The 25,997-nt window shown below is 38.7% G+C and overlaps 2 protein-coding genes across 10 annotated transcripts in view; one reads left to right on the top strand and one right to left on the bottom strand.

The window, feature by feature from the left end:
* The window catches only part of LOC104138686 (cohesin subunit SA-2), a 63,769-nt gene extending 57,112 nt beyond the window's left edge, over positions 1–6,657 (top strand). For 6 of the 7 annotated variants that reach the window (XM_068922727.1, XM_068922707.1, XM_068922717.1 and 3 more), the window contains 4 exons: positions 1,537–1,724; positions 2,739–2,913; positions 3,932–4,025; positions 5,604–6,657. In XM_068922727.1, the coding sequence (XP_068778828.1) occupies positions 1,537–1,724; positions 2,739–2,913; positions 3,932–4,025; positions 5,604–5,612 (466 nt within the window). In that variant the 3' untranslated portion in view covers positions 5,613–6,657. Of the gene's footprint in view, positions 1–1,536; positions 1,725–2,738; positions 2,914–3,931; positions 4,026–5,603 lie in introns of those variants that run through there. The other variant, XM_068922745.1, reaches the window with a different exon arrangement.
* Positions 6,658–8,212: 1,555 nt separating this feature from the next.
* Positions 8,213–25,997, bottom strand: part of PPP2R3B (protein phosphatase 2 regulatory subunit B''beta) — a 58,107-nt gene continuing 40,322 nt past the window's right edge. For all 3 annotated transcript variants that reach the window (XM_068922761.1, XM_068922755.1, XM_009666413.2), the window contains 8 exons: positions 25,338–25,424; positions 24,756–24,912; positions 22,715–22,763; positions 21,369–21,458; positions 20,453–20,628; positions 16,917–17,035; positions 16,727–16,833; positions 8,213–9,401 (listed from right to left, as the gene is read on the bottom strand). In XM_068922761.1, the coding sequence (XP_068778862.1) occupies positions 9,257–9,401; positions 16,727–16,833; positions 16,917–17,035; positions 20,453–20,628; positions 21,369–21,458; positions 22,715–22,763; positions 24,756–24,912; positions 25,338–25,424 (930 nt within the window). In that variant the 3' untranslated portion in view covers positions 8,213–9,256. The remainder of the gene's footprint in view (positions 9,402–16,726; positions 16,834–16,916; positions 17,036–20,452; positions 20,629–21,368; positions 21,459–22,714; positions 22,764–24,755; positions 24,913–25,337; positions 25,425–25,997) is intronic.

The following is a 25,997-nucleotide window of genomic DNA, read 5'->3' as shown; positions in this document are numbered from 1 at the left end:
ACTTTTGGAAATAAACATCTGGCTATTTTCATTTTTGTTATTAATCATGGGATTGACCTCCAGGTCTGTATATTAACATATGTGAAAGTACCTATAACAGATGAGATACAGAATATGGGCATTTGTTAGAAAGGAGTATATTTCAACACCATCTAAGTATATGGATTTTAACCTCCTCCTCCTGTAAATACTCAGGTTATAGCAGTAAAATAGCTGACTTGTCAATGGGTCTGTACCACAAAATACACAGTTATTGAATGAGTTATTGAATAGCAAGCAGCATGAAGGGCCTGATTCCTGAATCAGTAGGACTCTTTCCATTGACACTGTTAGCATTTGGAGTAGACCCTAAAACAGTAGTTACAATACGTGCTTGTTTGAAACCAACAAATTCCATTACCAGGGTTTCTTGATCCCTGGGGCCCCCAGGGTGCATGACTCTAATTGTTTCAGAGTCAATGCTTACCCTAACCGCCTCCCAGCACTGGTTTTCTTGTTTTGCAAAGCAGATGAAATGTCTGATATTTTCCAGGCCACGCTCTGAATCAAAGAAAAAGCAATACACTGTACAGGCTGGTGTTAAAACTGTCACTTTTGGTCCTGGCTAAGGTGGGGTCTGTTTTAATAACACTGGACTTGATTTTAAAGTGATGAGCTGTAGCTAAAATGCAGTGAATATCCAATTTCTAATCCTGAGTCAGACTGCTTTTCGTTTCTTATTATTGTGAATAGAAGTGGGTCAGAAACACTTTTATCAGAAATATCCTTATTTTCCAAAAAGAATGTCTGAAGGAGACCTCCTTGCTCCAGAAAAGATGATAGCATGGCAATTAAATAATTCACCTGGGATTTAGGGAGGCCCAGTGTCAGGTTTCTGGTTTGAATCTGGCAGAAGAGGGATTTGAACTAATGTTTCCTGCATCCTCTGTGTTGTCATAACTGCAGAGGTGTTAACTGCTTTTGCAGACAGTTGAAATTTTATTATGAACCTGAGAGAATTGGATTGGGGTTGATACGACCGTACAAAAAGGTGGGTTTTTTTTTCCTTAATTCTGATAAAACAGACACTTTCTGGCCCAAATATCCCATTTCCCAACCTGCTATACTACTGCGTCGCAAGGAGTATCATTTACTTGGGTTTTCCTTTGCATTGCAATCTGTGAGGCAGAAAAAGGCCACCAGGAAAAGGGGCACATCCTCTCACAGTACTGCTCTGTTCAAACTGCTTCCTGGCAGGAGCAATTGGCAGTGACTTTTCCTACATAAGGAATTCTTTTTAGAGACTGATGTAGCTCTGTAGTTCGTAGGAATCAAATGTTGTTTCTAATGCTAAAGTTCTCTTCGCAGTTCTTAGCTTTGAAGGCATTTACACTGTTTTGATTTCGAGGAAACAGGATGCCCTTTCCTTTTCTTGATTGACAGTTCTGCCTGAACTGTTTGTAGAGTTAAGGAAAAATGCCTTTCTAGTAATACCTTCCCTGGATATTGAGGGAAAAGATACTGAGTTTTCTTATGCTTGCTTTTGGTTTTCTCTAGGTACACTTACTTACAGAGGTATATAGCAGAACCACTGTCTTGCAGAGGAGACGAATGGCAGCCTTTGGTTTGGTACAGAAACTCTTTATTGGCAAATGAAGATGAGGAGAGCTCTGTCCTCAGCAGTTTAGGAGAGTGGTCCCCCGTGGGCACATCTAAGACATCTTTTAAAAGGAAATTGTCTAATGGTATGAAAACTTCACTGTTCTGGATCAGCTGTGTTTGCTGTGTCTCAGCAAAAACTGGGACAGCACTTCTTCATGCTTTGCATTAGCAGTACCACAGTTTGTTGGATGTTGTAGACTTTCCAGTTTGAATTCTGGTTTTTACCTTCAGCCTTGTTGTTGTTAAAGGTCTTTTGATCACTTACTAGGAGGGAAGTTGATCTTTTGACCCTGTGTATTCAGATAATCTTGTATTCTTCTCTGTTTGAGCTCTGGCATTTGTTTGTGTCGTTGGGGCTGGGTTCATTACTTCCAGTTCTTAAGTTACGGGCATTGTTGCTCTATGATCTTGTAGATAATCAAGAGAGGAGAGGTATTTCCAGGTGATTCAGATATCTGGGCTGAATTATCCCCTGGGATCTTTCTCCCTGTTGAATCTCTAAGGAGCCTGCAGGTTTATGCACCTAACTTCAGGGTTACAGTCATGTGGGCTGAACCCAGGCTTTAGCAGCTCTCATGGCTTTCCAATCTGTAATGAGGTATTTGGCCCACCAGCATGGTGGGGATTCGATAAATGTAGTAAAGCCATGATGAAAGCAGTTGCCAGTAAAAATGCTATGTGTTATGGATACATACAGTTTGGGAAGGAAAGGGTATTTTTTTCCAGAGCATCCTTTCATTTCTCTCATTCTTTCTCAGAGTTTTTCTTTTCAGTGACCTGCCTTCAAACAGCTTGTTCCTTTGTGTCCCATAGGCGCTCCTTTCTTGAGATTTTTGTAGACTTGGCAGTGCTGATAGTACTTACAGGCTGGGGACGGGATCATAAATCTAATTGCAAAAATGCCCAGTGGGCAAATTATTTTCTCTTGTGTGGCTTTTAGCTGCGTCCTTCAACAAATGAATGCTTTGCTCCAAGTCTCTCTTTGAGCTTGGCCTCCATTATTTCCCCATAGTAAGGAATGCTGCTTTTGGAAATGGTCATCTCATGACCTCTGAGGATGAGGCTGAAGAACAAGATCTGTTCACTGTCTGTTCCAGGGTCTTTGCCTGAAACCAGCCATACTGAAGCAGCAAGCAAAGATGCAGATTTCCAGTGTGCTTCCCAGCTTGCCTCTGCAGCAGGGAAAAGCAGAAAGAAGCTGAAATCTCGAGAGATGCACTTGCAAGAACATTTGCCATTCCTTTGTCCACTAGGGCTGCAGAGAAGATACAGGTGAGAGTTTTCTGCTTTACAAGCTCCTTCACTGTCCTGGTATTGATGCCTGGAGTCTCTCTGCCTTCCTCTGCCACTGCTTAATATAATACTTCCTTGTGCAAAGCGACAGACTGTGTACACCTCTTGTCTGTCTTACAGGCTTTGTCCCAAGGACAGGTTGTGTTTTTGGTTTTCTCAGACCAATATCTGCATTTGCTGCTTCAGCATGATTGTTCCCTGTTGTCCCACGGCTCCCGTTATTCCCTGGAGTACTATCAAGCAGGGGAAGAAAAAGACAAGAAAGAAAGAGGATTCCCTGTCCCACTTCTGTTGTCTCTGGTCCTGATCAGAAGCCCATGGTTTCAGTTATTCCCTGGCTGTTTGCTGCAGCTGGAGATGACTGCTTTCTGCTTCTCTGAGAGTGAAAGAGAGGATTCTTGTCTCTGCAGATCTGCTACTAGGTGCTATGTTGCTAGTGACTTTCTTTTAGGAAGGTACATATCTGTGTGCAGCATGTACACGCACACATGAGTGAAACCCTGTGGAACTGGAGGTATTGCAGAAATAGGGAGCCTGTACTCTACAGCTCTGTAACACACTCGGAGTGCTCAACTGGAAATCCTTTTCCATGATACAGTTCATTTATTGAGATGTTACATGCCATTTCCCTATGCTGGTAGGTTAAAAGATGAAATACAAATCCCAGAAAGATGCGCATTTTCCCAGGTCATGGGACACCTGTTCACATGGACCTGTTAAATAAAAATGAAATAGAACAAAAATTAGTTAAACATGTAGAAGGTTGCAGACTCAGCCCCTTTTTAGATTGATGATTTGTTTCTGAACTGTTTTAATAGAAATTCCTCGGTCCATGAGCTCTTCTGTATCTGGGAAATAATGGGTCAGAAACGTGGGCTACCTTATGTGGGTATCTCAGAAACAGAGAAATTTGTGAACTACTCTGCCTTAAGTTAAAGTTGTGCAATGGAGAACCTCTGTTGTAAATAGCTTCTCAAGACTTGGCTTTTTGTTTCAGGCAAGATGAGATCAAGACAGAAGATGCCTCAGTAGAGGATCAGGCAGAAGACACAAGTGATGATGTCAATATTGATGTGGTTGGTGCAGACCAGGTAATGATAGTTTAGGTTTGGGTTTTCCAGCTCTGTGGACAGCTGTACTTGAGGCAGGTAAGTAAGAGTTCAGAACCACATGAGAGCCCATTTGGCTGCCATGCTTGTTTGCCACCCCTCTCAACCTGAGGAAAGGGGTTTTCATTTCTTCCCTTTCCAGCCCTGGGTGAGGTCTCATTGTTCAGGTGGTTTATCTGCATGTCAGACAATTCTTACTGTAGCATCTAGACATCCTAAAGTACATTGAAAATCAGCTAGGATCCATTATGAGGTGGATCCAGTTTCCTTTTCCCATAATGTGAAACTCCTTAATTAAGAGCCATTTGCTCTAGTTGCTTCAAATTATTGACACATTGCAGATGGTACTGCTGCATGGCCTGCAGGGAATGTCAACTGCAAAAATGGTGTTTGCACTATGCTCTGTGGGTTGAAAGACTCAATGTATCTGACCAGTGGTCAGCCCTGGGACCTCTCTGAAGCATCCCTTGTTTCTTGCTCTTTTCCGTGAGAGCCTGTCTGGGAGATGAACTTGTCTCTAAACCAACTGGAGAATTGAAGGGAAGCATGTGAATGTTGTAGGCTTAGAGTAGCAGCCAGCGTAGCCAGGGGTTTTTCTAGTGGGCCCTGGTTGCCTTCAGGATCAGACGTTAAGTGTGGCAAAACTGCAGCTGTCTGCCTGGGTCTCAGCTCAGCTCAGGAATGAAGACTTCCAGTAGTGAAGGTCGTCTAACCCTTTGGGACAGGGAAGTGTGAGGTCTCAAATAGGCTGTTGTAAACCTTGAGTCTTGAAGCAGTGGTTGTATTGAAAGGATTGGAAAAAAAAAATGAAGCCTTTTCCATTAGTTATCACTTCCCTTCCTTCCTCTAGCAGTTTGCTGTGTCAGCTACTGCATAGGGCTGTTTCAGGTTTTTTTTTCTCTTGTATCCCCTCCTACCATCTATGACTTGTATACATACAACTTGACTACAGTGTAAACCTAGGGTTTGGCAGACAGTTTTTGCAGTGATTCAGGCAGCCCCTTGATTTCTAATGTCTTCTGGTTATCTAGGATCCATAGCCACATTAGAAGACACTTTCTGATTTTTGAGTTCTTAAATGAGGTGTTCCAGTAAAGCTGAGCAAATGATCTCTTCTCATAGTTGGTCCTTTAAAAGGACCATACTTAAGTAACTACTCAAGAAAAAAAAAAGAAGAAAAAGTAGCCTTTCCCTACCTTTTAGTCATATGCCTCTTAAAGTGTAGAATACTAGTTTGTTTGGACAATGTGAATGGAGCAGTCAATAGAAGATAGATAATAAAATAATTTAAATCAGTGGACCAAGATAGAAACCATACAGAAAATGCACTAAAATCCACTAACTATGTGGACTGTGTATACGGTGTCTTTTCTGGGCTCCTCATGCTATAGACATGTCTCTTTCTTGTTGTGGAAGCTAAGCATAGTACTTTCTAGTAGCCAGCTGTGGCCAAGTTGCAAAGTGGATAGCGGCCACGCCTTTAGTCTAATTCCCTGTATGCTCCTGTATGATGTTTTCAGTATGACTGACTTGGATATTCTTTTTTTCTTTCTGGTATAGGACAGCTGAGAAGAAGCTGAGAGGAGAAATGGACGTTAAGAACATGCTACCACTTCTTTCTGGAAATGGCTGAACTGAAAACTTGGATGTGACACCATCAACCAAGGCAGTGGGACAGTTCTTTTTTGGGTATCTAAAGCTTAGCCAGCAAGTAGCAGATAGATATTAGGTCAAACTCCCTGTGTAGGCACCTACCCAGAACCAGTTATTAGCACTGTGGTTGATTTCTCCACTTCTTTGCCACTTATTGGTATTGCTGATTCGACTGGTGGTGTGCTTCTAAGGTTGTGGGAGTTCTAGACATTATTATTAAACTTTGTCATCCTGGTCCTCTGCGCTGTCTTGGAAAAACGCCCAAGCTAAGAATTGGAATCAGGGTAGTTTAGAAATATTAGCTCAAAGGGTCTGTAAACTAGATGATACTACCTTGCTCTGATCAGACCTGAGGCACTGTTCTGCTGGGTGCCCTCTTTCCATTTACAATAACCAAGGTGCCTATGTATTTGTTTCTTTGTATCTGGTCATGGAGAGCCTGGCCTAGGTGTGACCACTGGGTGACCCCAGCACCTGTGTGGTGATGTGAAGTGACTTTGCTGTCCTGTTTCCTGCCTGTTAAATAGAAAAGCTGGATCAAATGTTCTTAAAATATTTCTGAACCCTGATGCTTATAGAACAGTAGTAGTTGTGGGATCAGGGTGTGCTCCCAGGAAACTTGGCATCAAGACATCTAGTAAACAAACAGTGGACCAGCTATAACTATTTTCCTCTGGAGAAGTTCTTCACACAGTAATAGTGTATTGGAAAACATAAAGCTTGAAAATATGATGTAAATAGATTGTAAAAAATGTAGCAATTCAAAAGTAGCTTTTCCATTTTCCAAGAAATGTTAGTCTTCACTCTGTTTCAGAGGCAGTAGCTAGGGGATTCTGGTTGCTTTTGCTGACCTTTTGTCACTGCTCAATGGAATTGTGTGCTGCATTAATTCTATCATCAGTTGCATTTTTTAATTGTGTTTTGGATTGTAACTACAAAATAAACCACATAACCACTGCTAGCTATTAGTACTGGATGGTGCAAGTGATATTCCCACACAGTCTGAGGAAAAAAACCAGCATTAGTGCTAGCATTAGTGCTAGCAGTGTAGATTTAATAAAAGGGCAAATTAGAACAGAGACTTCAGCTCCCAAGAACATGAAGGTGAAAGCCGTGAATGGCCCCTAGGTACCAGGCTATCAACTGTCCTGAAGTGGCAATCATGAAATCATTATGTTTCATTTTAAATAGTTACAGTATTCAGTAAGCTAGTGCAATGAACAGGGGAATTAGCAGGCTCAGGCTTCCTTCCTTAGCCCTCACTCCATCATAGAGTTAAAACTGAGTAGAAGAAAGTATGTTCTAGACTCTTAAGTAAGTGTCAGGTGAAATTTAAGGCTGCTGTAGTCTTCAAAATTTTTACTAGCTTGTCTATAATAGAGTCTCACTCAGACCAATTTGTTTTTGATCCCCACAGTGACTCATTCCATATACCTCTGTACAGGCTTGAAGTGTGTCCCTAAAAAATATACAGTGGGTAGGCATTTAAAAGTTAGTTGGAAACATCACAGGGCTGAACACTATCATCCACAAACGTGGATCTGGCCTAAACACTTACATGGTAGGCAGCATACAGCTGTTCTGCCTGGGACTTCAGCAAATATAGATCATTTAAGCTACTGTTTAAGTTAAGTTAGTCTTGTAACAAAAGTAAAAGGGATATAATACCCATCTATGGTAATGCACACTAGTCTTTCTATTTCATGTATTGCAAGAAAAGCCATTTCCACAGTAACACTGTATTTTACTCTGTTAAATCTGTGCAAGACCTTTAGGAAAAATGGACAGGGCTATCAAAGTATAATTGAGAGCAGGATTTAACAGGCTATTCATTAAATACAAAGAAGCTGGCTTCCAAATGAAGGGTTTCAGGTAGGGGAAAGTAGGAGACTACAACCTCTTGAACAGCAGAAGAAATTTAAGATCATATCCTAGAGAGCAAGTTAGTCATCCTTCCACATCCTACCTCAGAGAAGGGAGCTTAAAATGAATGCCCTGTACATATCTTTAATACATATGTATTAAACAAAAACAAAACCACCACCACCAAAAAAACAGGGCAGGGCAAGGAGGTGGGGAAGCTGCTTGACCACTACTAAAGAAATTTAACACTTAGCAGTTTGCATTAAAATTAGAATAATAAACTCGGGATTTTTTTTTTGTTTTTTAAAAAGACTTGGAAGGGGATTAAAATAACTTGTTTTCCTTGGTAAAATTCACTAACACGTGTTAGTGATTAGTTTCATTACATTTGACACAGGTTTTTAAGTCTCTTTATGTAAAATCTTGTGATGAGCTGAGTGGTATTGCTTTTTCAGTACCACTTCCAGCTGTTTAGAAACACTGGTTTTAGGAAGAAGAAAAATCTGCTAGTGCATGATTTTTCTGAGTAAACAGCTTGATGCAATTACCTAACTGGCATGCATACATATGTAACACACAGTATCTTAAATGGATCTTTAATAGTAAGAAGGTAATTGTATGTACTACATACCATAATAATTAGAATCAGTAAATTACATGTATGAAAATCTTTATTTGAAAATACAAACATGATTTTTAAAACCTTTGAGATGTACACTGCAACCAAAAATAACTTACATCTTTTTGTACATTTTTCAACAAAATCTGTTTAACAGTAAAGTGAGGCAACAATTTCAAGCTGCTGTGACACTGTTTGAATATCCATGGAATGTGTCAATAGCAAACAACTGAAGGCAGGGGATAGACAAAAGCACTGAATGCCCGCAACAAATTAGTGCACATCACTGATCAAGTAACATTTATACAAAGGACTGACTTAAAAAAAAAAAAAGAATTGGTTCCTTCTACATGAATTAAAACACTCATTTTGGATCAAGTATGAACACTAAAACAGACTTCATTATTAAATTATCTTTTTATAATGAACATCAATGAAAAGACTTACGTTTAAAAGGGCAAGCAAAGTTAAAGTTGGGGCAGACAAGGACTACATTGAAAAGAGGAGCAACTTGTTTCAGCCATTAGTTTTCCACGTGCACTAATACGCTCAGCTTGTCAAATGAAACTGTTTGCAAATAAGAGCTCATGGTAATGTCTCTTCCTTGCCAAGGCAAAAAAAAAACCCCTAGAAACTGTCATGAGCATATAAGCATTGCAGGTCACGTATAAATTGTCTCCTTATTTCCCACACAAGGACAGGGACATCTATTTACATATGGGATGGAGATGGTCAGTGCACCACACATCAACTTAAGAGTTATACAGTCGTCTCTTAAAAACAGTAATTACTTTTCTCTAAAGTCAAATATTGTTATTCTTCCAAGAAGGAATTATGCAACATCTATAAATAAATATTTTAATCTATTTTACAAACTATAGTCTATTGAATAAATACAAAAAGTTTCATCATTCCATACAAATGCACTTATTTGCTTTAAAAGGTAGTCTAGTGATTAAATATTTTTTAGCACAAAACTCAGCTGACTTCCTGGAAACAAAACCCACTGAAATGTATAAGTGTGTAGCAGACCTGCTGCAGACTATCCCTTTTCTTCTGTAAGTGTTGACGACAATCACTACTCAAAGTCCTCTTCGTAGTCATATTCATCCAAGTCTACATCAGCCAGATGGGAAGGCATTTCAAAAAATGGTCTTTTTTCCATTTGATACTTTAGAACATTGGCCTTCTGATGGTCTACAGGGTTCAGTTCTGCTTCATACCTAGAAATGGACAAGGAAAAAAATTAAGGAGAGTTTAGATATGTTGGGAAGTGCCTAAGGGTTACAACACTAATGAGGCACCCTATAGGAAGAACATCATTTCTAATATTTTATATTTAAAAATCAGGTAAAGAAACATGCAACCAAATGCACCACTCAGTTTCTGCACCACTTTCATTTAAGTTAAAGCTATTTTACTCTCCCATCACATGTAGAACTTGAGATATGCAGCCATACTGAACGAAAGGATTCAGGGCACATAGTGCTCTAGTGGGCTACTCTTAAGTTGGAAACTCTCAAATGCAAGACATAAGTATTTGAGAGAAATCCTTCACATTCTTTTCAAAGAAGCTTAAATTAGGTTGAATTAGAACAGAATACACCTTAAGTAGATGCAACAAAGCACAAAATATTAAAAGTTATTAAAATGGGCATGAGCACAAGGAAGTGATAGCAACCAACTGTTCATTTAAGCAAATGCTAGAAAGCAAGAGTCAGCTGTTTAATGGGAAATGGCTACTCATAACCACCTGCTGATCATTAAAATAAACAGATAGGTAATAAGGGGTAATAAAATGTAATGTTTAACTAACTCATGTCAGTGAAGGCTGATATGTAAAAAGATTTGCTTCAGCACTACTTAAGTGGAAATGATCATAATTGATAACTACAAAAAAAATTAACTTGAATGAACTCTAGTCTCAATCAAGATTTATGATGTCAGAGCATACCCTCAGCAAGTTTGCTGATGATACAAAACTGGGGGGAGTGGCTGACACACCAGAAGGCTGTGCTGCCCTTCAGAGGGACCTGGACAGGCTGGAGAGTTGGGCGGAGAGAAATGTCATGAAGTTCGACAAAGGCAAGTGCAGGGTCCTGCACCTGGGGAGGAATAACCTCATGCAGCAGGATGGGGGCTGACCCCCTTCAGGACAGGCTGGGGGCTGACCTGCTGGAAAGCAGCTCTGCAGAGAAGGACCTGGGATTCCTGGGGGACAACAAGGTGGCTATGAGCCAGCAATGTGCCCTTGTGGCCAAGAAGGCCGATGGCATCCTGGGGTGCATTAGGCAGAGTGTTGCCAGCAGGTGGAGGGAGGTGATCCTGCCCCTCTCCTCAGCCCTGGGGAGGCCTCCCCTGGAGTACTGTGTCCAGTTCTGGGCTCCCCAGTGCAAGAGAGACATGGCACTCCTGGAGAGAGTCCAGCGGAGGGCTACGAAGACGATGAGGGGACTGGAGCATCTCTCCTATGAAGAAAGGCTGAGAGAGCTGGGCCTGTTCAGCCTGGAGAAGAGAAGACTGAGAGGTGATCTGATCAACGTGTACAAGTCTCTGAAGGGAGGGTGTCAAGAGGATGGGGCCAGACTCTTCTCCGTGGTACCCATCAACAGGACAAGAGGCAACGGGCACGAACTGAAACACAGGCAGCTCCATCTGTGCATGAGGAAAAAGTTCTTTCCTGTGAGGGTGACTGAGCACTGGAGCAGGTTGCCCAGAGAGGTTGTGGAGTCTTCTTTCCTAGAGATATTCAAAAGCCGTCTGGACGCGATCCTGGGCAGTGTGCTCTAGAGGACCCTGTTTGAGCAGGACGGTTGGGCTAGATGATCTCCAGAGGTGCCTTTCAACCTTGGCCATTCTGTGATTAAAGAACTGACCATTTTCTGGACTAGGTTGACTTAGGTTCACACAAATCTTCCCAAATGTAATGATCATATGCTTAGATGAGATTCAGTCACATCTCCGCATGACTAGGCAAAGAACAAGCTTGTTTGGACACCCAAATATGTCCTGTCAGATACTGGCCCAAACTTTTGTTTCCTTTAGTGTTCTTTAAATGCGACTTTAAATGGCATTCTGTGGCGATTAGCAAAAGTATTCTTTCAAAGAAAGACACAACGCAAAGAATACTTAAATACTAGGAATCTACTACATAGCCTAAAACAGAGTAGATGACTGTTCTACCATAACAATAGCGTTAGCTCACAGCCCTGTAATTTACAGTTTTCTATACCATTAATTCCATCTTTTTGAAAGATACCTTTTTTTTTAAAAAAAGAAGGATCTAGAACACACCTTTTGCATTTGTTATGTAGTGATACAGAGAGGTGACAGCAAGTTTTTCAGTCAATAAAGTGATAGCATGAGGATATTGCAGATAATCTGCTGGATTACAGGATAGATAGCATCTACAAAGAGTATTATTCAAGCTATATTGGACCAAATGAAAATTCCATTCTCTTCCAAAGCTCCAGCATCCTCAGGGATTACAACTTTTACTCCTTTTCAAGATATTCAAATTAAGGAAATTAAAAAACACTCTCCAAGTTGCTCACATCCAGGCACTTTTATTTGAGCTACTTCTCACAGTATTAGAAAGTCTATTCCTACTTCCCAGCAGGGAATTTTTATTAAAAAAACTAAACATACAGCTACCACAGCTCTACAGAGGTCCTCTTTTTTTTTTTTTCCTTGAATTGTACAGCTCAGGCTGATTTCTTTAGCTTTGCATATTTCTAGATTTCTGCATACCACTCCTAAGTTCCAAGTTAACTATTTTGAAAAGAATGCAAGGAAAAAATTTACTGTAGAGTTAATCAAATCAACTTTGTACTAGATTGTCAAAAAAATCATTTTAGTTAAGGCAAGGCAATATAAGCCACTAAGTAAAGCCACAGAATCCAAGCAAGTTTTTGTACAATGCAGTAACTTAAATGGTCATAGTACATTTTTTGTTAATATGCTTGTTCATGAAATGGTCCTATGCCAGCAGCAGCAAGCCAACTACTTTTAATGGTATTGCATTCTTTCAGCTTCAGCAATAGAAAATAAACTTTTCAAATCAAACTGTAGAAGAAGATTTGGTTCTATTTTAACATTAAATTTCGAAACCATTTTTGCTGCCCTTCACTTTTGAAAAGCCTTAAATAAGATTCAAGTCAAATTTGACAATACTTCCTTAAGCAAGATAAGAATACTACAGTTCCTTCTCTTTAGTTGTTCATAAAGGTACTTTCAATGTAGATTCAACTGCTTATTTTCAACACGCCGTTTGGTAGCTATCCTAACTTTGCTCCGTCTTAAATCTCAGTTCAGTACTTCTAACAAAACAGTCTCTACAAATTGCTGGTATAAATGTAGACAGAAATGAGCACGATGAAATATATATATTTTTGTCTCTAATTAGTCAATCCAAGAAATCTTATCTTACATACAGTTGTGTATAACATACTTTAAACACTTTGGACAAAGTAGTCATGGAAGTTAGAGACAGTCACCATTACAATTTGTACTCCAAGGAAACATTAAGCAGCAAAACTTCAGGAATACTTAGGAAAAAAAGCTTTTATGCATCTAGGTGGAGGACCACCATTTAAGCTATGGTCTACGCATCGTACTCAACTGGGAATAAAGCAATTTATTAAATTTCATCAATAGCACTTCTACATAGCACCTGATTTCTCTTTAATTATTGTCAGTTTTCCTTTATAAGATTTGTAATAAACCTACCAATGTCAGAAGCATAGATAACTTACAACTAATGAATTGCTTATGCTTACAGACACCAGGTTCACATGTATTGTGAAACTGAATATTTTTGTATGGTCCATCTTCCCTTCTCCTCCATATCTCATAGTACTCCGTTATATTATTCTTAAGGAAAAACAGTGTTTTTATTCTTAGAAGTGTATTTACATAGTGTAGGTGCGTTTTCTCAAGTTTTAGGGTCATTAGGATTCTCCGTTTTACATACCATAAGTTTCACAGTATTTTCTGTGGTACTTCATATGGCCCTGGAGTTACAGTTTAAGAAAACTTTGGGTCTATGCTGGGAGGGGAACAAAGTTCAGGAAAGTATCTGGAAAACTAGAGTGTCCAAGACTTGTTAGAAGTTTACCGAAGAGTGAAAATTTAAGTTAATTTTTTAAAATGTAATCCTAAAATTTAACTTGAGAAACATTAGGTATATTAGTTTTTATTGTAAACTTTCTGTGTAAAGACACAGAACTACAGTACCAAGTATACTTTGAATAAAAGTTTTGTGGAAAAAGAAACAAAAGTGATCCCACTGCAAGAATACTGGCTGTGAATTTTGTGGCATTCATCTTTACCAAAATCAGACATCTTAAAGGAGGAGAAATAAAAAATATACACACACATATTCTTGTTCAGGCTAAATTTATCTATAAGTTATATATATACACACACACACATATATATAAATTGTAATTTAGCCTAAACAAGAATCATAGAAATGCTCTTAGCTCTGAGTGACAGCTGCAGTCAGTGAGCTTATAACTGAATCAGGGAAAAAAAAACAAAACCTGAAGCTCTTACTTTAACCCATCTGCACCTATGCGTGGAACTGGGCCTAAATATTATCTCAGAACTTTATGAAACTATACTTGCTTACAACAGCCCAGTAATTTCAAACCCTTAATCAGATGTACAGAGTAATTTGACTTCCTGACAGGCAGGTCCCTCTTTTCTTATATCAAAAGGTAAAGGTTATTTTACTTCCAGTTTAGTTTCAGTTGCCAGTGATATTGCATTGCAATCAGAGGACAGAATGGTAAAGAAACAGCTGAAATCCTTCTCTGACAATCCAGATAAGGGTTCAGTTTTAAAGACCCTATAGCATGCTACTGAACCATAAGTATGCTTTCAGTGACAAAAGAACTAGTTTCTCAGGGTGTTCCAAAGCAAAGCTTTGAGAGGCTCAAGTAGCTAGAAAATAATAGTGTGTTTTTCTGAATTCCAGTAAGATACATTTACTAACTTTACCTCAGGTAGACTTCAGACAAATTTAGTCAGAAAAGCTCTGAATTTTGGAACTTAGTATCTCAGTTAAAGTGGGCTTACCACTCAAATTCTAGATGATCACAACATAATCATACAGTAAGCAGTACCACACATTTCAAACTGGAACGTAGAAACAGACAATTGCTGCGACAGAAATAAATAAAAAGACCGACATAAGAGGTGAACATAAGGTGAAAACCACTTAGGTGTATCATGTCTGAGGAAAAGGTTTCGACTAACATTTAAGATGTTCAGATTTAACAGTACCTCAAAGCCTCCAAAAGCTGCTCCAGCTGTTCCAGCCTGGACTCTCAGGCTGGCCTGCCAATGCACTGACTTACTGTATGACATTAAGGGGCCGCTCTGTGAAACTGAGGTGATAAGAGACAACACTGTAGGAACCAGTCTGATCCAGTCTGCCAAGGTCCGGCAATAACATCAAGTTTTTCACTCCTGATGGTTTGAACATGTTAATTTCAGTAGAGCATTCTTGAACCGAGGGCCAAAAATTGGAATGCTTCATTGGATTACACTGGATTAGTTTTTTCAGTGGTGGCAGTTACCTTTGACTATTTCAACGTGACATTTCACAACCATCAAGACTGCAGAAGCTCTTTCCTTAGATCCATCAAGTTTAAGGTATTGACACTGTGTAATGCATATTATACAAACAAGTGGCAAGTACATATATATTCCACACCTACCCTAAACTTGTGGCATTCACTTGTCTGTGATCTTAAGGGATGAAACAAGATGAAATACTGAAGGCTAACATCGCCTAACTCACAGCACGACAAACCTTCAGTTAGTTTTTACTTCCCAGTTCTGTAATACTAATCAACTCCAGGGGAAGGCCCCATGAAGAGTTAAGAGTATGATCCCCTTAACACTGAAGAAGCTGGGTGATCATACCAATTCCCTCCCTTCCCTCTTTCCCCCCTCACATGTTTTCTTTCAATAAGTTTCTTGAACTCAATGTGTTAGAGCCTCTTGCTGCCTCAGGTTTTAGAGCAGTCTTGAATATCTAGCTAGTCCTTCTCCAAATGCTTGGGCAAGAGTCACAAACATTTTAAAAATTAATATTGTTGTCTGGCTTGAAGAGGTGTTCATGCTCATCTGATGTAGGAAATGCAGGAAAAACCATTTTCGTCAGATAGGTCCATCAACTTAAGGCCAAAACCAAGTTAAAATTACACTTATTTCGCTTAGCTTTTAATAACAAAAATGATAAATGGCAAATCTAAGACTTGGGAAGCTGAACTCCAGTGCTCCCAATTGAAAACAAGATTTGAAAACCTGACACCAAGTACAGTAAGATTCTAAGAGGTTCTGGAAGCTATGCAGCAAGTAGTAAAGGAATGATTTAGAAATAGTAACATTTATTATTTATTTCTTCTTATAGAACTGCAAGGAATCACAGAATGGTTGAGGTTGGAAAGAACCTCTGGAGATCATCCAAGTCCAACCCCCCTGCTCAAACAGGGTCACCTAGAACAGGCAGCCCAGGATCCTATCCAGTTGGGTTTTGAATGTCCCCAAGGATGGAGACTCCACAGCCTTTCTGGGCAACCTGGTCTAGTGCTTGCCCACCTTCACAGTAAAGTTCTTTCTTATATTTGAATGGAATTCCCAGCATTGCAGTTTGTGCCCGTTGCCTCTCATCCTGTCACTGGGCACCACTGAGAAGTCCAGCTCTGTCCTCTTTTTACCCTCCCTTCAGATACTTATACACATTGATAAGATACCCATCAGCCTTCTTTCTCTTCTCCAGGCTGAAGAGTCCCAGCTCTCTCAGCCTCTCAAATGAGAGATGCTCCAGTCCCTTAATCATCTTACTAGCCCTTTGCTGGACTCGTTCCAGCATGTCCACATCTCTGTTATACTAAGGAACCCAGACCTGGACCCAGCACTCCAGGTGTGGCTTCACCAGCGTGGAGTAATGGCAAAGGATCACCTCCCTCAACCTGCTGGCAACGCTCTGTATACTGCAGCCCTGGATACCATTGGCCCTCTTTGCCATGAGGGCATGCTGCTGACTCATGTCCAACTTGTTGTCTACCAAGACCCCCAGGTCCTTCTCTGCAAGGTCCTCTTTCCAGCAGGTCGGCCCTCAGCCTGTACTGCTGCAGATGCAGGTGAAAATACCTGTAAAGTTGATATAAGTTCAACTTACTTCTGAACTCATCTTTGATATAAGACTTGTTTCTCAAAACAGGCTCTCAGTTCACTTAAAAACAAGTTCAAAAATTAAATGTCATTTTGTTTTCTTGTGAAACTGTTAAAAAAAAATCTTTTTTCCCCTCCCAAAATTTGAAGTAGGACCTAATCTTTGACAAAAACAATGTGATCAAAAACTGTCAAGAAATATTTTGTTCTAGATATAAGCAAGCTTCTTCCTCCCTGCCTCAAGCATGTGGCTAAACAAGACAGACAAGGTTCTGCAAAAAATAACATTAAGAACGAGACTGATGGTGAGACTCTGCATCAGCTGAGAGTACTCGCACCAGCTCTCCTGCTACATCCTTACCCATCATTCCACTGGTCACTTGCTGCTTCTTCTGCTACCAGGATATCATACTCTTCAGCAGCATACTTCTCCCAGTCAGAGATCTCTTGGCTTTCACCTTCACCATCCTAAACAACCACATTGCAAGTTATACAAAAATGTATTAAGCATTAAGCATGTAGCTAGTAAAATTTTAAAGTTTCATACTCACTCGCAACACAGAAAATTGATCCTTCTGTTCATGGTCGAGATATTTTTCGATGTTGAAAAAAGTATCAAAAAACACATTTGTCAACTTACATTTCTTTAAATCATGCAGAGTAATCTTTCCTGTAAAGAAGATTTCAAGATAAGATACTTAGAGCTGTAATTATCCTTCCTCTAAAAAAGGTAAGGGTTATTCAAAAGTTAAGTCACCATTTTGCTCAAGAACATTTGCCGCTAAGGCTCAATGCAATAGGAAAAAATTGAATAGATTGAAGGACGCTTCTATAGGTATTTAAAGTGGAAAAAATCTTTTAAATATTTCAGATTTGTTATTTGCTTTAGCTGCCCTCCTACCGTCCTTCAACATGTTGGAATGAGATGTGGTCTACCTTAGGTAGCTATTAAAAGTCATTTAAGCTAATTGTCCAGGTTTTCTCAAGAGAAAGACGACCCCATAAGCTAATCATACCATCCCAAGAAGTGTTTGGGTAGCAGGGAGGAATCTCCTCTGACAATGGCCCCACTAATAAACACAAGAGAGAAACTCCCCAGCTCTTTCTACAGAAATTATTTTACATGACACTAGTGAAGGTAATCTATCTCACTAAGCTCCTTCAACTCCTGAAATAGTTTTTACGTGCCTCCAAAATGTGGCATTTAGTTTAGACCTGTGTGTGTGACTCTGCTTCATACAAATGACTTTTTCATAAAGACTAGCTTCCTCACACTTGTCCAGCATGATCAACATTTGCTGCTTCAGAAGAAGTCTAAAAGTTCAGATTTCTTTAAATGATACTTTAAAGACCCCCCGAAATGGATCTTTTAAGTGTTAGAACTATTTGTCAGGTTGCTCAGAAACGTAAACTGGCAGAAGGACTGAAAAATACCAGATATACAAGGAAAGACAGATGTCAGTCCTTAAAACTTCCCTTTATTAATTCACCTTAGATACAGCCAGTCTTCTGTTGTCAGTCAAAGAGCGGCTAACTATGGATGTTATGGAAGAGTGCAAGAACAGCTAAACTTACAATCGTATTTCTTCAGCATGCTATATAGCTCAGGCTATAACAACATATAACTCAAGGACATGAGAGGGAAGTGAGCTCTTTCAATCTGAAACCCATTGGGAAACTGTTGCTACACAAGTGCCTAGTGCCATCTGAAGTGTCCAGCTTAGAGCTGATGCTCCAGAACAACATGAATAGCACCTGTGCTGTATCTGTCAGATCCACACAGATGTCTGATGTACCAGGCCATCTCAAGTGGCAGGAACCTCCCCACAACCAAGCAACTGATTTGAGTCCTAGTTATATCAGCTCCCTATTTAGGCACATACATTTGGTTGGTTGATTTGCTCTCCAATTTCCATGGACTGCAATGGGAGCTTAAAGACATGAGGCTCATGTAGACACCTACATTGTCTCTCAAAGACCGTTAGAAAGAGAACGGAATTGAGATAACTAGATTCAGGTTCCTACACATTCAAGAATTTGCTTTCTGGTACACAGAGCATCCTGCAGCAGAGCATACAACAGTTTAGCTATATACAAGTACCTCTTTTCATTTTCACTCTACCAGATGAAATTTCATTTGATGGTACTAGTTTTTGTGTTAGGAAAAACTACACAAGAATTTTTTTCTTAATCCACCTTTTCCATGTCACAGTTTTCATAAAAACTCTATCAACCCTTTAGAACTGGATTTCATTTTCATTGTCCCAAACAATTCTTCTCTTGGTTGCATTTCACAGCCTCCTTTTATCTTCATGATACAGAAGAGATGCTCGTCAATCATCTTCCATTTCAAATGCAGAACAGCAACATTATTGAAAAATGTCTGCCTTTTAGGAGTATAACGTACAAGACTGGAAGGGACCTCCTAAGTTCAGAAGGCTACCATGGGGAACCATATCACAAAAGTCTTATTCCGAGAGCTTACTCACCAATACATTATATGTATTGGCAGGTTTGTCTAGGAACTTCATTCCACGATATCTAGGAATGAGCTTCCAGCCTAAACATACTTTATATACCTTTTTCATTTACAATTTTATCATCCAGATATGGGTTCTAGAAATGGGTTTTCACAAGTCCATGTAATTCAGTTTTAGATAAGAATGTCCAGCTCTGTTGTCTAAAACCAATTTAGAGCTGTTTCAGTTCCCTTAGCATGCCGAATATCATGTTTTAACAAGAGACAAGTGCCTTTTTCCTTCAATGAGTTTAAGTTGGCTGTAATTTCAGTATCCTCAATACAGGAAAGAAGGTAGGCAATAAGCAAGACTAATATTTAATATTAATTACACGTAACAATTTTCTACAATAAGAGACATTAAACAAAAAATAAAAATCTTCTTACGCACTCAGTGGAAACGATGCCTGAAATTCAGGTAGCAAAAGTGGCTTCATGAAACACTAGCACAGCATTACATTTGTTAAACAAAGGTATTAAAAAGATGGCCAACAATCTATTTCTACCATAAAAAATAGGAGACATTTTTTATGGCATAGAGACTCTGTTACTCTTGTCAAACACTTTAAGAGCAGATAGTCCAGTTCTACATTTATTGCAACGCAGTCTGTACAATAATAGCAGCTAGATTGTATGCCAAATCCCTCTACACATCAAAACTGACATTAAAAAGTATAGCCATAATAAGGACTATTAGTGTTCACGGTGAAGTGCTCAGACATCACATTTAGATAGTTTGACTTCAGTTGTTTTGAAGTTAAGAAACCCCTGAAGACTTAGCCCCATGAAGGCTACAACAGTTTTATTAAACTAGTGAAACAAATATCAAAAACAGCGCAGAGGTAGAGGCACTGAACATGCAGAATACTTTTCATCAACATCACAATAACATGTTCAGAAAGACTTTCAAAATATTTTGTATAGAACAGCACAGAACAACAAATACAAAATAAGCATCATGCTGTATTATAAGGGCTTTTTTTTAAAGCAGAGCCTGTAAACTCAAATTTCATCAGCTAAATATCACACACGTCAAATGCACGAAGGTAGAACGCAGCAGACCTGGGAAAGTTTAATGAACTTCAAAACATGGAAAATGGCCAAAATACAAGGATCGTTTAATATTTAGCTGTACTTAATCCCATTGGTCTGAATTTCTTAGTGGAAATTTAGGCTCCTAAAGCCATTTCATTACTGATCTAGAGACAAGCACCACTTAGATACTGTTCCCTCTGCAGGGATTAAAATAAATGATGGTATTGGCAACAGGTAGACAGCAAGCAAAATAGAACATTCAAGAGCTTTTCTTGAGGGCAACACCTCAGCCAGATAGCGATGGGATTTCATTTGAGACTAAACATGGCTATAAGCCCAAAATAAAAGTGTTAAAGGAGTTTTAAAACAGCATATTACCTTTCAGTATGAAAATGAATACCTGCCTGTCCTCAGAAGACCATTCAATTAATAAGGACTAATAGGCTTTGGAGAGACCACACAAATGCTCTTAGAGGAACACTAACTCCTAATCCATAGGAGCAGAAGTTACGTAATGGAAAAGGATTTTATTACCTTCATATTGTGGCTTCACAAGATCCAGCATCTGGCACAAACAGTCTTCGAATGGCAAAGGTTCTATGGCCATGTTATCTAATTTTTGGCACTGTTCTTCATAAAAATACTCCAGTTCATACATAGACAAAGCACCATCCCCATCAAGATCCATGCAGCGAAACCAGTATTCAATGCTGAAATCCAGTAATATTATTAATAGCATCAAACAGTTTATACAAGGTTATTAAGGAGTTCAGAATTTATGTTGCTTGTTTTAAGGCCTACACTGCTTACAGATGCAAAACTAGACTTATGGCTATATTCCATAACGCCACAGGAAGTCATTAAACAAGAAACATCTGTTGTGATAAGAGTTCTGATGTTCACCACACTATACAACGTTGTTTGCATTTGAAAAAAACTTATAAGTTGTGAGGGGATGATGGAGGGGCTGAGAAGATTAAAACTTGTGGCTTTATATGAGAACTCAAAGGAAAATGGCAAAAGTGGAAAAATGAAATTGTACCCTCAAAACCCAAGTTCTTTTCTCATATTGAAGAAACCAAAACACACTTCACACAGTAAGTCTCTTATCAATATCCTGCAGCTAATGGCTAGCTGTGTAGCTCCTGAGAATGTCTGGCACCATGAAACAATCATTTCCCTTTATCTATGACTCTGTCCATTAGTAGACTACACACAACACGTGGAACAGTAACATTTAATTAGCCTCTTAAAAGTCATCAAAACAGACCTTTACAGTGGTAACACTAGAAGCAACTGAGAAATAAGAACCATACAATGAATTGCAGCCAGTTTTCCATTCATGTTTTTACAGTTTAGCTTCTGCCAGAGTTCCAACTGAGCATCAATGGCTCCCATTCAAGGATTAGAAACCAGAAAGCCAATTTCTGTTAAAACAATTCATTCTTACCTTGTCGGAGTCTTTTTGTCCTCTTCAGATATCAAAAACCAGACAAAATCAGCGTAGCTAATTTTTCCATCTTTTTGTGCTTTTCTACCTCTTGAAGGCCAATGCAGGGAAAAAAAAAAGGATTTCTTTTGAAACACTTAAGTTTCACTAAGCAAAATTAAGGATTATTTTCCTCACTGCTATTAACTGTTTATATATTTTGCTAAAAGACACTGTTTTTGTAAGGTGGCGTGTCAGAATGCTTTGATCATTGAGGGTAAGAGAGCTTCATGTGCTCTGTTCTGTTTCTACTGCAGTGGGTATTTAAAGAGAAGGGTAACAAGTAGACAGTACCTGTGCAGAGGAACCTACGGCTTCCCTTCTTGGGCAGCAGCACAGTTGCTTACTTATGAACAGGGGAGCTATTTCAATTTGTTTTTAATTTATACAAGCACACATGCTTTTTAGAATCAGAATCTATTCAGCTAAAAGTGAGAATTTTAAAGTTGTACAGAGCTCCATCAGCTAAGAGGGTCAGGATGAAACATGAAAATAAAAGTGATATGAAGATATTCAGGAAGTAAATATTTGTGACAAGAAAGTAATTGTCTGCTTCTACTCTTACACCACAGAACATGGCATCTGAATATTTTCTGAAGAGATGTCATCAACTTTTCTACTACAAAGTCAGATAGGTAGCTTTTACCAGGAATACTCATTCACAAAATTCCTTCTTTAGTGTTATCCTCAGGATGTTTAGAAAAACGTGTGTGCTTTGTCTTGCTCAAATCACTTGAGGAAGAAGCAAGCTTTAGACACGTGCCTGCCAAGTGTCATTTCAATTTTTGTCATGCCATTTCTCTTTATCAATCGTTTTCTAGCTGCAGATATAGCATGAATGCTAGCAAAGCGTTCTATAACCGAGTAAAATACCATATCTACATGAGACAAAGTCAATTTAAGAACAATGAAGAATGACTGTCAAAAGCATGAAATACCTCAGTTGGAGGTATTTTTCTAGACTTGTTTATGCAATAAGCATTTATTTTACAAGCACTGCTGAAAAGTACAACTCCCTTTGAGAATTCTACAGGGTCAATGGATGGAAAAACAAAGCCAACATTCTTCCATTCCTCATTTTCAACCCTGCTGAGCCATACAATATTCAATGGCTAGTGTTAATATGGGTAAAGAAAGAAGAGTAAAGATCTTGGACTGAGCCAAAGATTCCAAGAATGCTGTAGTGTTTGAACTTCAGTACTAAACCCCGAAATCCACTGCTTCATTCTAGAAGTCACCTATTCTAAAAATGTCATATTCAATTTAACAAGCAAATATAGATTTAAATCAGCATACAAAGTAATTACCTTGTTACTGCTCCTGAGAAGATCCTCTCTATCATCCTATTTGATATTGCTGTGAAAGGAAGGTACACAACTGACACCATATTTTACACAAGTTATTTTTGCTTTGTATCGTCTAGTTGAAGAGTTTATTGGAAATCATCTATATATACACATCTGTGAGAAAGATCAAGTGTAGCTCTCATTAATCCTTTTGAGTTCCCTTGGAGAGGGTCATTTAACACACAGTCCCCAAAGCAACGCTATTACCAGCCACCTTCCAATTCGGGCTTGATGCAGCAATAGTAAAGTAATAAAAACAACAAGTTTGGCTGATTACTAAGACAGCATTTACCAGTAAATCATGTTTTTAAGTGCCATTCCAGTTTATATGACCTAGTTTTTGGCAAAGAGCCAAAACAGAATTGGCACATTAACACATAATGAGCATACCTAACTGGTTCTGACCTGGGTCTACTTCCGACATAGTTCTGATCCATGCTTCTATTTTGAGATCAGTTCAGGGATATTAGAGATGTCTTAACTGAGTACTGCTTTCTATAAAAGCATATTATATCAGAGTATTTTATTCAAGATAATGTATCCTGAAGAATTTGTGAAGGGTAGTCAAAGCTGCACAAGATACTATTCTCAGAGTCAGAAACACTTCTGATTATCACTTCTGATTTTTTACTTTATTTTTTAAGACATTGCAAGAATACTGATAATTAACCTAAGTAGTTAACCGTTAAAACAGTTAAATCTGTCTTATATACATTTGATGATGTCATCACTATACTATGTTGGTTGGAACACTACTCCCTGATTAACACGTATCTCTAGAACTGTAGGGGAGCTGGTTTGTTTCCGACATGCCATGTGCTGCTTCTTCCTATCTCTCTAACTTTAAAACGCTAAGGGGGTAGTTCATTCTTCTCAACACCACCTACCTTCTTTAATGTTTTTTATTATTATGCATAAAAGTATGTGACATAGCCTAATTTTAGGCCAGTCATAGTAAGAAAGGAACAGACTGATGAACCAAAGTTACCTAATTTTGACATGCAAAATACAAAAGTTTAAGATCTATACCTAAAAATAGGTTATCATATCCATTTTATGGTCATATTTAGGCTAGTTCTCATTACACAGCAGTCCTTAAAACTTAGACCAATATTCCGTAGTTTAAAGGATGCAAAAAGGTGGGGAACTGAACCGCCTGTGGCCTGATTTCATTTCTGCTTATTTCCTGCTGTGTACAAGCTCAGCAGAGCAACCTCTCAAACAAAAGCCTTCCTTCCACAGTGTCCTAATGAGTCAGACCTCAGTAGGCAAGCTTTCAGAAGCAATGAGAACTCTGTTTATTCTTTTTGGTGAGAGATAACATCCCATAAATACAAAGTGGCTATGGTGGCTAAGTAAGCTTTCCAGTCCTGAAAGAAATAATTTTAAGACAGTGGACACAAAGCATCTGAAAAATAAGTTTGACGCAAGCTACAAAAATATTTAAGTTAGGTACAAGTGTGCAAGACTGCAGAATCCCAGCATCATTGGAACTTGTGAATGCAGAAAACAAAGTCACTAAATAGCGTTAAAACAACTTAAAATATATTGCAGTTGAGTCAATAAAAGCTTATGAAAATCAAAGCCTCCAAATGCTTGTCTGTCTTTTCTACTTTTTCCATATTCTCTTCCATAAAGCTATGCTACTTGAATAATATCAGCAAAATGGATTGCTTCCAAAAATGACTACCCAAAATGCTCAAATGAAGCGATTTATAATGTATCAAAACTTACGTCATTTTTTTACATCAAGCCTACACGTTTAACAAGTGCCTTTCCTCTACTACTTCTCGGCCAAGATCAGGGTTCAAAGCCAGAGTTTTCTTCAAATTTGGTATCACTAGACATAAAGCAGCGTCACAGATGACTTGTACACTTTATTTCCCTGAGTCAGTAGGATTAGCTATTCTAAGATTCATGAACATCAGCCTCGGTAACTAACTACTTCCTCAATTTAAATTTACAGTTCATTTAACCCACAGAGGTGCTTCATCCGTCATACCATGATCATTATGCCGGGCTAAATCCTTCCGATCAATATAGAGGTCATGGTCTGTATCCAGCTCCCAAAATTTGCAATAAATTACGTAGAAATGTTCATATGAGAAGTACTCTGTCAGCTGGTTAATATCAGCTTCCTCTTCCAATAATGCCACATTCTATTAACAGAAGGATAAACAGAACACGTTAAAGAATTTGTAGGGTGGCTGTTAATCTGGGTTTTTGTAACCAAGTTAGTATCAGCATTGTCTTTCAGTGAAACTATTTTATCTTCAGAGACAGTAAACACCATGCAGTATAACAGCAAGCATTTAATATACAAGGTTGAAAGGTAATGTATGCATAGAAAAATGAGGAGATGAGTCAGACTTCTGCTAATTAAGTATGTATATATACAACTCTAGACAAAAGGCGACATTTAAAGGGAAACACATTCCAGTGTATGAGAATTAACAGAATTTAGCTTTCATTAGTTTTTGGAAAAGGGGAAAATGCTACTTATGTTTCTCCTTTAAGCATTTAGTCAAAACAGTTTTTAGACTTGTAAAATTTTGCAAGATAGATGTTTCTACATGTTCTGTACCTGCAAAAAGTTGCTTTTCCTGAGCTCGTTACAAGTTATTTTCCCAGACCAGGATCTATTTACTGTATAAAATATTCTCTGTATAACCTGCAAGAAACAGAAGATTGAAAAGTGATCTTAACTATGCAACTAAACAGCCTCCTAAATCTTTGTGATAAAAGATAAATCTTAGTTCAGTTACATTTTAGGAGTCCATCTCTCCCCTCTCTTGAAGGGTTCACAACTCCATTCCTCTCATTATTTAGTAGACTGATGCTTCTCTTATATCATATTACCAAACTATTCCCAAATCTACGTCTAAACTCATCTGGGTAATGCAGCACCGGAAAAAAAAAAATTTATCCATGTCTCATATAGTGAAACTGTACAATACCTGTAGCTATCCAGAATATCTCCACTGACAATTTCACTACTTCCCAGTCTTTCAGAACTGCAGGATATACACCTAGTATAGATGAACCTAGTAATATATCTCATGATTTCAAATTTAAAGACTCTAAAAAATATTTTATTTCACACCTGAAGTGACAGAGATAGAAGGGGAACTGTCTACAAAAGATCAAACTACAGAACTGGAGGATGACATTACTTTCGAAGTCCTCAAAGACAACAAACCAACATCCGACAGAAAAAATACTTCCTGTGAGCAGAAGGAGAATA

This window comes from Struthio camelus, chromosome 1, assembly GCF_040807025.1.
Source record: "Struthio camelus isolate bStrCam1 chromosome 1, bStrCam1.hap1, whole genome shotgun sequence".
In the NCBI taxonomy this organism is placed as follows: Eukaryota; Metazoa; Chordata; class Aves; order Struthioniformes; family Struthionidae; genus Struthio; species Struthio camelus.
The sequence above is the reverse complement of the archived record's forward strand: the minus strand, read 5'-3'. Positions and strand labels throughout refer to the sequence as shown.